This window comes from Gigantopelta aegis, chromosome 9 (assembly GCF_016097555.1).
Source record: "Gigantopelta aegis isolate Gae_Host chromosome 9, Gae_host_genome, whole genome shotgun sequence".
In the NCBI taxonomy this organism is placed as follows: Eukaryota; Metazoa; Mollusca; class Gastropoda; order Neomphalida; family Peltospiridae; genus Gigantopelta; species Gigantopelta aegis.
Genome location: NC_054707.1, coordinates 84,692,997 through 84,707,843, shown reverse-complemented (window position 1 = coordinate 84,707,843; position 14,847 = coordinate 84,692,997). Strand labels below are relative to the sequence as shown.

The 14,847-nt window shown below is 37.3% G+C and overlaps 1 protein-coding gene across 1 annotated transcript in view; it reads left to right on the top strand.

Annotated features, from left to right (window-relative positions):
* The window catches only part of LOC121380558 (nuclear pore complex protein Nup160-like), a 198,976-nt gene that overhangs the window by 156,197 nt on the left and 27,932 nt on the right, over nucleotides 1-14,847 (top strand). Inside the window, exons 23-25 of the mRNA XM_041509426.1 lie at nucleotides 3,595-3,727; nucleotides 9,630-10,193; nucleotides 12,455-12,524. Coding sequence (XP_041365360.1) covers nucleotides 3,595-3,727; nucleotides 9,630-10,193; nucleotides 12,455-12,524 — 767 coding nt within the window. The remainder of the gene's footprint in view (nucleotides 1-3,594; nucleotides 3,728-9,629; nucleotides 10,194-12,454; nucleotides 12,525-14,847) is intronic.

The window sequence follows — 14,847 nt, the reverse complement described above, 5'->3', positions numbered from 1 at the left end:
GTTACAGCCCCTATACTTTTAAACTAGTTGTAAGTTCAGTACACTAACAGTAGGGTTATACATACATGTATCCACATAGTAATGGGTGTGTAATAAGAAAGTTACAGCCCCTATACTTTTAGACTAGTTAGACGTTCAGTACACTGACAGTAGGGTTATACATACATGTATCCAGATAGTAATGGATGTGTAATAAGAAAGTTACAGCCCCTATACTTTTAGACTAGTTAATGTTCAGTACACTGACAGTAGGGTTATACATACATGTATCCAGATAGTAATGGATGTGTAATAAGAAAGTTACAGCCCCTATACTTTTAGACTAGTTGTAAGTTCAGTACACTGACAGTAGGGTTATACATACATGTATCCAGATAGTAATGGGTGTGTAATAAGAAAGTTACAGCCCCTATACTTTTAAACTAGTTGTAAGTTCAGTACACTAACAGTAGGGTTATACATACATGTATCCACATAGTAATGGGTGTGTAATAAGAAAGTTACAGCCCCTATACTTTTAGACTAGTTAGACGTTCAGTACACTGACAGTAGGGTTATACATACATGTATCCAGATAGTAATGGATGTGTAATAAGAAAGTTACAGCCCCTATACTTTTAGACTAGTTAGACGTTCAGTACACTGACAGTAGGGTTATACATACATGTATCCAGATAGTAATGGATGTGTAATAAGAAAGTTACAGCCCCTATACTTTTAGACTAGTTAGAAGTTCAGTACACTGACAGTAGGGTTATACATACATGTATCCAGATAGTAATGGGTGTGTAATAAGAAAGTTACAGCCCCTATACTTTTAGACTAGTTAGAAGTTCAGTACACTGACAGTAGGGTTATACATACATGTATCCAGATAGTAATGGGTGTGTAATAAGAAAGTTACAGCCCCTATACTTTTAAACTAGTTGTAAGTTCAGTATACTGACAGTAGGGTTATACATACATGTATCCATATAGTAATGGGTGTGTAATAAGAAAGTTACAGCCCCTATACTTTTAGACTAGTTAGACGTTCAGTACACTGACAGTAGGGTTATACATACATGTATCCAGATAGTAATGGATGTGTAATAAGAAAGTTACAGCCCCTATACTTTTAGACTAGTTAGACGTTCAGTACACTGACAGTAGGGTTATACATACATGTATCCAGATAGTAATGGATGTGTAATAAGAAAGTTACAGCCCCTATACTTTTAAACTAGTTAGACGTTCAGTACACTGACAGTAGGGTTATACATACATGTATCCACATAGTAATGGGTGTGTAATAAGAAAGTTACAGCCCCTATACTTTTAGACTAGTTAGACGTTCAGTACACTGACAGTAGGGTTATACATACATGTATCCAGATAGTAATGGATGTGTAATAAGAAAGTTACAGCCCCTATACTTTTAGACTAGTTGTAAGTTCAGTACACTGACAGTAGGGTTATACATACATGTATCCAGATAGTAATGGGTGTGTAATAAGAAAGTTACAGCCCCTATACTTTTAAACTAGTTGTAAGTTCAGTACACTAACAGTAGGGTTATACATACATGTATCCACATAGTAATGGGTGTGTAATAAGAAAGTTACAGCCCCTATACTTTTAGACTAGTTAGACGTTCAGTACACTGACAGTAGGGTTATACATACATGTATCCAGATAGTAATGGATGTGTAATAAGAAAGTTACAGCCCCTATACTTTTAGACTAGTTGTAAGTTCAGTACACTGACAGTAGGGTTATACATACATGTATCCAGATAGTAATGGGTGTGTAATAAGAAAGTTACAGCCCCTATACTTTTAAACTAGTTGTAAGTTCAGTATACTGACAGTAGGGTTATACATACATGTATCCATATAGTAATGGGTGTGTAATAAGAAAGTTACAGCCCCTATACTTTTAGACTAGTTAGACGTTCAGTACACTGACAGTAGGGTTATACATACATGTATCCAGATAGTAATGGATGTGTAATAAGAAAGTTACAGCCCCTATACTTTTAGACTAGTTAGACGTTCAGTACACTGACAGTAGGGTTATACATACATGTATCCAGATAGTAATGGATGTGTAATAAGAAAGTTACAGCCCCTATACTTTTAAACTAGTTAGACGTTCAGTACACTGACAGTAGGGTTATACATACATGTATCCAGATAGTAATGGATGTGTAATAAGAAAGTTACAGCCCCTATACTTTTAGACTAGTTAGACGTTCAGTACACTGACAGTAGGGTTATACATACATGTATCCAGATAGTAATGGGTGTGTAATAAGAAAGTTACAGCCCCTATACTTTTAGACTAGTTAGACGTTCAGTACACTGACAGTAGGGTTATACATACATGTATCCACATAGTAATGGGTGTGTAATAAGAAAGTTACAGCCCCTATACTTTTAAACTAGTTAGACGTTCAGTACACTGACAGTAGGGTTATACATACATGTATCCAGATAGTAATGGGTGTGTAATAAGAAAGTTACAGCCCCTATACTTTTAGACTAGTTAGACGTTCAGTACACTGACAGTAGGGTTATACATACATGTATCCAGATAGTAATGGGTGTGTAATAAGAAAGTTACAGCCCCTATACTTTTAGACTAGTTAGACGTTCAGTACATTGACAGTAGGGTTATACATACATGTATCCATATAGTAATGGGTGTGTAATAAGAAAGTTACAGCCCCTATACTTTTAAACTAGTTTAAGTTCAGTACACTGACAGTAGGGTTATACATACATGTATCCATATAGTAATGGGTGTGTAATAAGAAAGTTACAGCCCCTATACTTTTAAACTAGTTAGACGTTCAGTACACTGACAGTAGGGTTATACATACATGTATCCATATAGTAATGGATGTGTAATAAGAAAGTTACAGCCCCTATACTTTTAGACTAGTTAGATGTTCAGTACACTAGGGTTATCGTTATACAAACATGTATCTACATACAAGTCATTATCACAAATGTTTCAAATCACTGTGCACGCTTATCACATTTCTTTCTGAATGTCCTAAATGAAATAACATAATTTTTTTATGTTAAACTAATAAGAAGGGATCTAGAAAGTAAGTTTTAAAAGATTTGCTTTTAAGCTTATAAAAATGTTAACCACAGAAAATCGGTGTGTCACAAGTAAAATCACCAACATTTCAATTTCTATAAAATCTCTTCTAAATATAATAATGTATTAAATTGTGTGATTATATAAAGATGGATGAACATCAAAACTTTAAATAAGATAGATCAAGAAAATCATGTTAAGGGCCTTGTCCCAAGCAAAAATGTCTATGGTGTTACCAAGATTATTTTGGCTCAGATGGTGTCATTCTTTCTCAGTTGTTTAAGTTTATCATGCAGGGGATACCTGTATTGTCTGTCCCATTCCAGTACAGGTTTACTACGTCAAATTCTTGTTAAGTTCTTGTTATAATAATAAAGTGTTTCTCTGTTAAAGCTTAACCCTCCAGCACACATGCATATCTTACAATTGTGTTACTATTGTCGTCTATGGGTTTTGATTTGGTGCTATATACCGTGTAGTGCCACCTGTTCTGTATGTTTTTAGCCAACCTCACCAAGCTGCCCAGTGTTTCATGCAGGCCACCAGTGGACTCGGAGTAGACACGTTTCTCACAGAAAAACTCCTACAGGCGCCAGACGATCACCTCCAGAGACTAGAAGTTCTCTATTTCCTCAAGGTGTGTGCTATTATACTGTTATATGCATTCTTCTACAGTTGTTGAGAAACATTAAACGGTTCACCGACAGTGTGAATGTTTGACACGTTATATTCAGGTGTCCACACAGTCATGAAACAGACTAAACTATACAAATGGGACAGTTCCTTCCAGCATGGCTACATGAACCGTACACAGCTAAGAGTACACAGCTAAGAGTCGCTGAAAATGACGTCACTTATAAAATTACATCATTTATCACATGAAGTCTTTTGGCAGTCACCTGATGAAAGTTTGCATTCCTATGCGACAAGTCTCAATCACGTTCACACGAACAATACTACAGACATATTTAAAGGTAAACAAAACAAATTCAAACATGGATTGTTAAATTATGCATATAAATTTTAATTACAAGGATTGACCGCAATTATGTTTTGGTTCATGCAAGTATGAACCGAAGACACGATGTGCACACTTTTGTATAACACACTACACGTACATGTAGTTATACAGTGTGCACATCGTTTTTCGGTTTATACTTGCAGGAACCAAAAATTAATTGTGGAAGATTCATAGTTATAATGGTATTGTCTTAACCCGTAGAATGCTGCAGATGTGTATACACGTTCTAGGTCAAATATTATGACATCGAATGGAACCGTTGTTGCTATGGTTTGACTGTTTTAGGTTTTTGCATATGAAAATGGATAATAGGTACTTAAAAGCCTCAAAGACAACTGGCAGCTGAGGATCAGTGCTTGTTGCAAATAAAACATTATTATAATAAATTAAAAAAATTAAAGATAGTTTGTTTTTAATCTATAATGTTGCGTTTTTTATTCCTCGGTGTACCCTGATGGGCAATTCCACGGTGATGGACTTTACGTTGAGAGAGGTTGGAGATCATTCCAACTGACCTGATTGCTAGAGTTGGAATGATCTCCAGCCTTTCTCAATGTAACGTCCGTCACCGTGGAATTGCCCATGTGGGTACACTGAGGAATAGAAAAGTGTTTATCATTATACGTGTTCAATAAGTGACCAGTCACAACCCTAACCTCCAGCCTCTCTGAATGTAACGTCCGTCACTGTGGAATTGCCCATGTGGGTACACTGAGGAATAAAAAAGTGTTTATCATTATACGTGTTCAATAAGTGACCAGTCACAACCCTAACCTCCAGCCTATTTGAATGTAACGTCCGTCACTGGAATTGTTTCATACTTTTTTCTTCAAAATTTTTAATATTTTAATTATTATTATTTCTCTAAAACAATATTAATGTTTTAGTAACATCTTTACAAGTTAAAAGTAGTTATTACAGTAGTTGTAAATTAAGTGAAAACACTAATTAAAATGTGCAACTTCCTCTTTTTGAAGTAATGTCCACAGTGTTTGAGATTAATGGTATCCCGATATCCCGGGGATACCAGAATTTAATTTTGGATACCAGACTTCAAGAACCCACTAGGATGCCATATAATACTAAATTCTCAGGTGGGATACCAGATTTTGAAATGTTTGTATCCAACTGGGATACTGGCCAAAATTTTAAATCTCGAACACTGGTCTATGCTCATTATGTCCAGTCATGTGGCGAACAGCACATGCGTGTTATACATGGTTAATAAATGCCGCTCACCGACCATTAGATTGCGTGTTGATCCGGTCAAAATTTTTACATTTACCGACCAGCGATGTTACTTCTGTATTAATTACGATGGAATAACGGAGCCATTTGACAAATTTTACCAGGCACGATGGAAGCAAGTAGACATTGGGGGCTGACAGATCGAGGGTGCAAAGGAAAGTTTCTGGGGTGTTCGGGGGTATACTCCTCCGTAAACGTTTGAAACTAGATGTCCTGAAATGCAATTTCCTGCATTCTACAAGTAAAATTCATCACTGCCTTAAGATTAACTACCACTAATCTTTTTGGCATGAGTTCGACCCATACCCCCCCCCCCCACCCCCTTCAATGGTTAGGGTTAGTCTTTACAGCCTTTGATATAGAGGGGTACGGGTCAAACTCTTTCCAGTTTTGTTTAATGACACCACTAGAGCACATTGATATATTAATAAGCTAATCAGCTATTGGATGTTAAACATTTGGTAATTTTTACATATAGTCTTAGAGAGGAAACCCACTTTGTTTTTACATTAGTAGCAAGGGATCTTTTATATATGCACCATCTCACAGACAGGGTAGCACATACCACTGTCTTTTATATACCAGTCGTGGTGCACTGGCTGGAAAGAAATAGCCCAATGGGCCCACCTATAAGGATCGATTCCAAAACCGACTGTGCATCAAGCATTTATTTTGCTGTGGACTATATTGGATTTGTTTTTTCAAGATGTATTTTTTCCTTATTGTTAAAAATAAAATATACTTTGTGAACTGAAAACAGATTAAAAGTAGATATTAAAACTAACTGAACTGTTATTACTAAGTATCTGAATCTTCTCGCCATTGTGCATCATCGAAAGTACATGTCAGTTACCAATATTGAGCGAGTTCCTTCTAGGTAATTGAACTCTGTTGACTGTTCATAACACATGCATTGCAGGGGCCACTAGATTGCAGGGGGTGACAGCTTGAACCATGGCTATTTTTAGTAAAATGTTCAACATACACTCCAAGTCATTTGAAGTCAGCTTGATGATGAGATATTTGAAGAGTTTCAAAGGGGGTGCATTCGGTCTTGGTGACAAATTTCCAAAAGAAATTATGCTGTTACTATAGAAAAAGATTTAATTCTATATCCCATTAAATATATTTTGACACTTTGATGTAATATAATTAAAAGATAATGAACTGGCACGTCATCCCCTTACAACTGCTCTCCCCCACGCCACACCCCAGTACTGAAGCAAAATTTCAAATTCTCAAGATATTTGGGCAAAATGTGCCATCCCAAGATTTTCTACCATATAATTCCATTATTCTGCCTGCAAAATTAGTTGTAATCCATGTAAAATAGCATAGTGATTTTTTCGCAACTCTAGGATTTGGGGGGAGGGGGGTTGTTATCTTTATTCAGTCATTTTCTTTAATTTGGCCATAACCAGCCCCCTCCCCTCCCCCTCCTAGAAATTGGGAGCCCTTGTACTTGACATTTGTGTCATTTGCCTGTTAACCGTTAGTGACTTTCAGTCAATGAATACCACTACTGGTATTGTCAAACAAAACAAATAACCAACTCATCATTCAGATTTACTTATAATTCAGAGTTTAAACATGCATGTTAACGGTAAAATTGCCGTGGACACTACTTTTCCACAGCATTTTTTTTTTTTCCAGTCGTTTTCCTAATTGCAATGGTTGCACTATAAAAATAAATTAGCAGGGGGGTGGGGGGGTTTCAGCCCCAGCCTACGTCCCTGATAATCCCCATGTTCCTCCCTTCATTGGCGAAGTGGGTTTCAAGGGGAGTTTTTCATATAGCCTTTCTTTACAAATGGCTGGCCGTGCTGATTTTTGCAGGCAAGTGGTATCAGAGTATGAAGTTGTTAGATTTCTTTCACAGCAACTGCACCTAAAGTGGAAGTGTGAAGCTAGTCCATCCTCGTGTTATTGGTTTTTGGTGAACCTAAAAATTGCAAGCTTATTAAATATCTGGTAACAACCTTGCGACAACTGCGTAACTACCGCGTTTTGAGCTAGTATTTGGAACCTTTTTGCAACCATGCGACTAGCTTGTTGCAAGCTTTTCTTGCTTGCTTGCAACTAGGTTGTAGCAAGCTTGCCACACACTTGTGAATACCTTGCAGCAAGCTTGCAAAATGAAAACATGCTTGCGGGAAGCTTGCAGAATTACTGACTACCTTACGCAAGCTAAATGTTAGCTTGCAAATAGCTTGCATTGCAACTACCTTGCGACAATCTTGCCGCAAGCATGCATTTTTATTTGGGCTAGCTGTCAAATGGATTGCAGTAAAATCACATAGAAACATTTTTTTAATTAGGTACAGTGACCGTGATATTTGACTGTGACCTTAAAAGTTGTTCAAAAAAATACTCTTTACATGAAGATTTTGTGATGTTTGTTGTGAATGATTTGAACAGCAATACCTAGAAATCTAATGTAAATGTTTTACTGATAGTGACTTAAAATCATTTAGCAAGTGATAGTGTCACTGTGCCTGATTTGCATGAAGGACATTGATGTGGTGGACAAATCTGAAGTATATCTGTTGCATGGTTTGTAAAAAAAACTGCTTTGATTTTTGTTTTTATGTAGGTAACTTTGACCTTTGACCTAATGACCAAAGCCAATATATGTGGCTATCTAGCACTAAGGTCATGCAATTGAGGTCAGTTGGTTACATGGAGGGTACAACCCATATTGGGGAGAGGGTCAGCCCACATTATGTATGTATGATTTTATAAAATTTAATAGTTAAAAAAAGGGTTCATTGAGGGGCATGTCCCGTGCTCACCCCCTCCCCCCCGATGGTTTGTTAAATAGAGCAAAATATAGGTCAGCTTATTATATGGTTACATAGTAGAAATTTGAAATGTATTCACAGTTGTGTAGAAAATAACTGACATCTGTATCTCTTTTTGATTAAATGTGTCCTTGACCTTTGGGTGACCCCAAAAGCTAGATCGTTATGGATCAGTCTAATATAAAGGTCATAAAGTAGAAGTTTGATGTCAGTTTGTTAAACGATTTTGTAGGAAATACATTGTGAATTTGTCCATAAGAAATACATTGTGAATTTGTCCATAAGAAATACATTGTGAATTTGTCCATAAGAAATACATTGTGAATTTGTCCATAAGAAATATATTGTGAATTTGTCCATAAGAAATACATTGTGAATTTGTCCATAAGAAATACATTGACAATTGAGTCTTTCACTTATTTGGCAGTTATCTAATTTTGGAAAAAAAGGAGATTGTCTGCATTTTTATTGGCTTATTTCCTCACAGTTGAGTGTGTAATTGTATTCAAGTGACTTTTATTCTTTCAAACTGAGCTCTTTCTGCAATAAAACACTGGTTTATAAAGGTGTATTGTCTAGTAAACCAAATATTAGACTACACCAGCAAGTGCAAATATAACATGATTTATTTTTCTTCCAATTTTACAATTAGCTTTACATTAGTCCATTTGTAATTCATTGCAGATTTTCATGTAGCATCATATTACTAGACTTCCAATAAGTAGTGTAAATATTAAGTAGTCACATAGGAAAATAAGATAATTATCTTATACTATGTTAAAATTCACTTGCTGGTGTACATTGGATACATGATAAAAGGTAATAATATAATGTACTGTGTATCATATCTGTGTTAATGAAGGACATGTTGGTCAGGATGGAATGGCTGTGAGGGGCAAAGGATGAAGGAAGGAAGGAAATATTTTATTTAATATGATGCACTCAACACATTTTATTTAAGATTATATGGCATCAGAGGGTAAAGGAGGAGGCCATTCATTAAAATAAAACAGCTATTAAATATCTGACTTATAGTATGTTCTGTTATTATTTAATACAGTTTCTTGTTAAAATCTTATAGATTGTGGACAGATTTCTTCAGAGCAAACCTTGAAATGTTGACTCTAGATGCTGTCAGAATGCATCTCAGGTCACTTGTTGGTTTTTTTCCAAAATTTCGATAGACGAACGTCAGGGACATCTCTCTCTTCCCCCCCCCCCCCCCCCCCCCCCCCCGAACTCATCCCCCAGACTGCATTGCGGCCACAAATAAAGCCTATGGCTTTATCTCCTTTATTTTCATTTCAAGTCTCTGGACACGTTGTATATTCAAACTAGTGGCTTTAGTTAAAAATGTGGAGTTCTATTAATTCTGATTGTTTCCTGGTTTTCATGTTTATTTTCTTTTCCTGGTTATTAAACAGTTAGATGAAATTCTGATGGGTCTTCTTGTTTATTTTATTTTCCAGGTCATCAAACAGTTTGAAGAATTTCTGATGCCTGACATGGTGATTGATCTTGCTCATGCTGCAATTGGCCAGGCTGCGGCGGACGACCCGAACCTGGCAACGCTGTGGTCGAAGGTGTTCAAGTACAACCTGGAGCTGGGCCACAACGAGGCTGCGTACGCGGCGATGGTTGGGAACCCAGACATGTCACGCCGCCGTGACTGTCTGCGCCAGCTGCTCATCGTGCTGGGAGACCGCGGGGACCTTGACGCCGTCGTCCGCTTCCCGTACATCGGCCTGGAGGACGAGGTGGTGTCCATCCTGGAGAACCGTGCGCGGTCCGTCGACTTGGCCACACACAACTACTACAACCTGCTGTACGCCTTCCACGTGTACCGCCACCGGTTCCGCACTGCCGGCAGTGTCATGTACGAGCACGGCAAGCGACTGGGCTGCGAGCTGCCCGGACTGAAGGGTCTGCAGAGACAGGCGCAGTGCTACCTGGCTGCTCTCAGCGCACTCAGACTCGCCAAACACGAGTACGCCTGGATAGTGAAACCTGTACCACCGCCGAAACACAAACCGGTAAGAAAACACAAACGTACCACCGCCAAAATACAAACCGATAAGAAAACACAAACTGGTAAGAAAACACAAACGTACCACCACCGAAACACAAACCGGTAAGAAAACACAAACGTACCACCACCGAAACACAAACCGGTAAGAAAACACAAACGTACCACCACCCAAACAAAAACCGGTAAGAAAACACAAACCTACCACCGCCTAAACACAAACCGGTAAGAAAATACAAACGTACCACCGCGTTAACACAAACTGGTAAGAAAACACAAACGTACCACCACATTAACACAAACTGGTAAGAAAACACAAACGTACCACCACATTAACATAAACTGGTAAGAAAACACAAACGTACCACCGCATTAACACAAACTGGTAAGAAAACACAAACATATCGCCGCATTAACACAAACTGGTAAGAAAACATGTATCACCACATTAACACAAACAAGTTAGAAAACACAAACGTACCACCACCGAAACACAAACCAGTTAGAAAACACAAACGTACCACCACCAAAACACAATCTTAAGAAAACATATGTACCACCACCTAAACACAAACCTGTAAGAAAACACAAACATACCACCACCGAAACACAATCTTGTTCTCTAGCAATTCACATTTTATTTTGGGGTTTTTTGGTCATATAATAGATCCATTTTGCAGTCTTTAGCCATTTGTTGTGCAATGCCCCATTGTCTGAAAAAATATGACCACTTTTCCTGTTTCTACTGTGGTGGACAACGGAATATTATAAATGACTGCGAAGTTCCATCATTGTTTGTCAAGCGAAAATACAGTAAAGCACACTGATTTATTCATCATCGGCTATTGGATGTCAAACATTTGGTCATTTTGACATATAATCTTATTGAGGAAACTTACTACATTTTTCCATAAGTAGTAAGGGATCTTTTATATGCACCATCCCACAGACAGGATAGCACATACCACACCCTTTGATATACCGTCGTGCACTGGCTAGAACAAGAAATAGCCCAATTTCTGCATGCAGTAGTCAGAATGTTAAAGATGTACTGTTAAGCTGCCGAACATGGAGAACAGAATGCGGGATACAGAAAGTGGTAAAAATATGGAGTGTGCTATTTAATTTCATTCAGTTTCATTGCAGTATTTTTAGTAGAAGGAGAAAATGGTTTTATATGGAGAAAACCAGGGTTTAAGCTGGACCCAAAAAATTATTAGCGATTGTGAAAATTTGGTCTGAAAATTTGTAGCCAAATTCAGTTTTAGTTAGCCAAAGAAAATAAGACAAAATCAAAGTACTTTAATACAATTTGATTACATGTCTTCTGCAGCTAAAATTACATATTGAATACATTTTGTTTTGAATACCAGTTTATTATATACATAGCAATGAAATATATAGATCTACGGAAACCATAAAAGTGATATCCGGTGAAGTCATATTTTCACTATTTTAGCTACAGTGAAAATATAGAAATCGTATTTACTTTTTTGTAAAAGTGCATGATTAAATTATCCCCTTTGTCTCGTTTCTTTGTATTTAAATTTGATGATTACCAATGCATCTGACCGAATGCAAAAAAATAAAAAATGTAATTTAAACATCTGCACCTATAAAAAAAGGGATACGAAGTGCAATTACGACAAAATATATCAAACGAATTGACTACGAAGCTGCATAATGATGACACAATGTAGTGTCATCGAGTGTTAGTGTAAGAATTTAACCGCGTTCGACTCGTTTTGTTTTTGTGGGAGTTTTTAGAGAATCATGTTGTCAGGTATGTTTGCACTGCAGTATTGTTAAATAAATGTTAATAAAGATAATTTTTATTCAAATTTCTTTTTAAAAGTCTATGGTCAAGTAAATATTCTGGCAAAGTTCCATAGGAAGAAATATATCATGACGTTACGTGTTTTCGATAGGATAAGCGAAAGCTATTACCAAAAAGCGAAAGATATTGTCAAAAATTAGGAAATCTGTATATAATAAATAGACCATTTCATGGTGTTTTTCCGAATACAATTTTTTATGTCAACTCGTGATGTGTGAAAACCATATTTTCACTCATTGCTTCGCAATTCGTGAAAATATGGTTTTCACACATCACTCTTTGACATAAAAATCGTATTCGAAGAAAACCATGAAATAGCCTCTATGTATTTGCGGTCATATGCCAATGTTTCCAGTGCCTTTCCAAAGTGTTTCACTTGTCAATACCGTAAGTTGCTGTATAATATGGTTTTTTGTCTCTTATTGTTTCAGCTTGGGTATGAAAGTCCTGAACATTCACTAAAACATGGCCTCGATGGAGAAAACAAACCAGAGCAGCCATGTAAGAGCTTGTCTTGATTAAACTTAGATTTTGTAAAAGTAATATTTAAAACAAATTAATATTTCAAAGACATTGTTTTACACTGTTATGTGGGTTATTTATTATGCTATATATGAAGAGCTAACATATAATATATGAGCATTTCATATGATTTCACTCCTGTTATTTGAATTTCATATCATTTCACTCCTGTTACTTGAATTTCAGAACATTTCACTCGTGTTACTTGAATTTCAAAACATTGAATTCCTGTTACTTGAATTTATATCATTTCACTCCTGTAATTTGAATTTCATATCATTTCATAAAACAAAATGGCATTTCATATCATTTCACTCTTATTACTTAAAAATAAAATAGGATTTCAGAATCTTTCATACAAAATAGTATATATTACCATTTAATTATCACAGATATAAAACAGCATTTCAGAATCTTTCATACAAAATAGCATATATTACCATTTAATTATCACAGATATAAAACAGCATTTCAGAATCTTTCATACAAAATAGCATATATTACCATTTAATTATCACAGATATAAAAGAGCATTCCACACATGTACAGTCTTGAAGGAGTATAAAGACTCAGAGTATGCCATGCCATCTGAAATTAATTTACTTTGTTCAGTCTCCACAAAACTGTTTTCTGTCGGTATCATCATTTTCTCATTAGTATGGAAAAGTATCAAACTTGGGAATAGCAAACATATTATTTTTAATGGGTAATTTACTTACATTTTTGTTATGAAATAAGTAAATTATATTTGTCCATAGTAAAACAAATTGCAAATAGAAATGTGTTCTATTAGATGGTTTGCTGAGTAAGAGAAATAACTAAAATTAGAGATAAATGAACAGAAACACTATACAGGGCTGCGTACTTGTACGGATTGACCGTATTTTGTACGGTAAAATGCCGACTTATACGGCATACGGATTTTACAGCCAGTTGTACGGGTTCCATCACTGCAAAAATAGGGGGGGGGGGGGTTTCAGTATAGAATTTTTTTTTTTTAATGTGCAAATTATGGTCAAATAAAGTTTTCGTTTCCATACTTTCTCAATCTTGTACTTTTCTCAATGTCATTGCTTAAACATGGGGGGGGGGGGTGGGGGGGATTCTTATAATAAATTCTCCATCGATGTCTTTTGTCGATCACGCGGCATGAGTGAATAAGAGCACGGAAATCTTGTAATTGTCGACTGATAATTACAGTTTATTGTTATCAGTGTATTTCTTTGATTTGTCAGTGTTGGGATTTAATAAACACGATTAATCAGTAATGTTTGCTCGTATAGCCGATTGTTAGAAGACAAACAAGGCCAACATTGGCGCTAGCTGTTGATCCCTGACTCTCCTGGTAGCCACAGACAACGTGACAGCCGCAACTTACATCAAGCAGCAAGGCGGGACACACACACCATCACCCTGCTCCGGCTCACCTATTGTCTGTACGAGTTGGTAGATGCCATTCCACTGCAGCTATGAGCCCGTCACATTCCAGGAGTTTCAAATGTCCTGGCAGATACGTTGTCCCGACCATCCACTCCACAAGCTACAGAGTGCATGTTCAATCCAGAAGCCTTCCGGTGGGTCTTCCAAAGGCTTTGGACACAAAACGTTGACCTGCCCGCGACACACATCAATTGCCAGCTTTGGGTGTATGTTTCATCTGTTCCGGATCCGGAAGCTCTCAATCTCGACACATTGGCCATCATTTGGGACAGTCTGGACACTTATGCGTTCCCTTTGCCAGTACTGCTTCCCAGAGTGCTCCAGCAGTTTCAAGTGTTTTGCTTTCAACTACTCTTCAACAATCCGATGTGGCCAGGCAGTCTGGTATCCTGACCTGATTGGGATTGCCTCCTGCTTCATCCCACGTCAAGACAGTGCCATCCCAATCCATGCTTGTTCCAACTACACACGTGTACTTTATCTCCGAGAGTTTGAAGAAGAAAGGGTTCTCTTCCATGACCACGGCGGTGTTACTGAAGGTGCATCGGGCATCCACTGCTGCTGCATATAATGTCCGTTGGCTTTGATTTCACGGATGGTGCATACGGCATAAGCTGAGACCTCATACAATTCGTATGGAGAAGTTGCAGAGTTTTTGCTATATCTCCGGTCCACTTTGAAACTCTAGGGTTCTACCATAGCCGGCTACATCTCGTTCATCTATACTGTCTGTGATTCAGCCACCGGTTCCAAGTTGGCGGCGATTCCTGAGATCCACACTGATAAAGGGTTTCAAGCATGAAGACCGGGTTCAACATTTCATCCACTGAAATGGGACCTGAATCTTGTTCTGAGGGCCTTG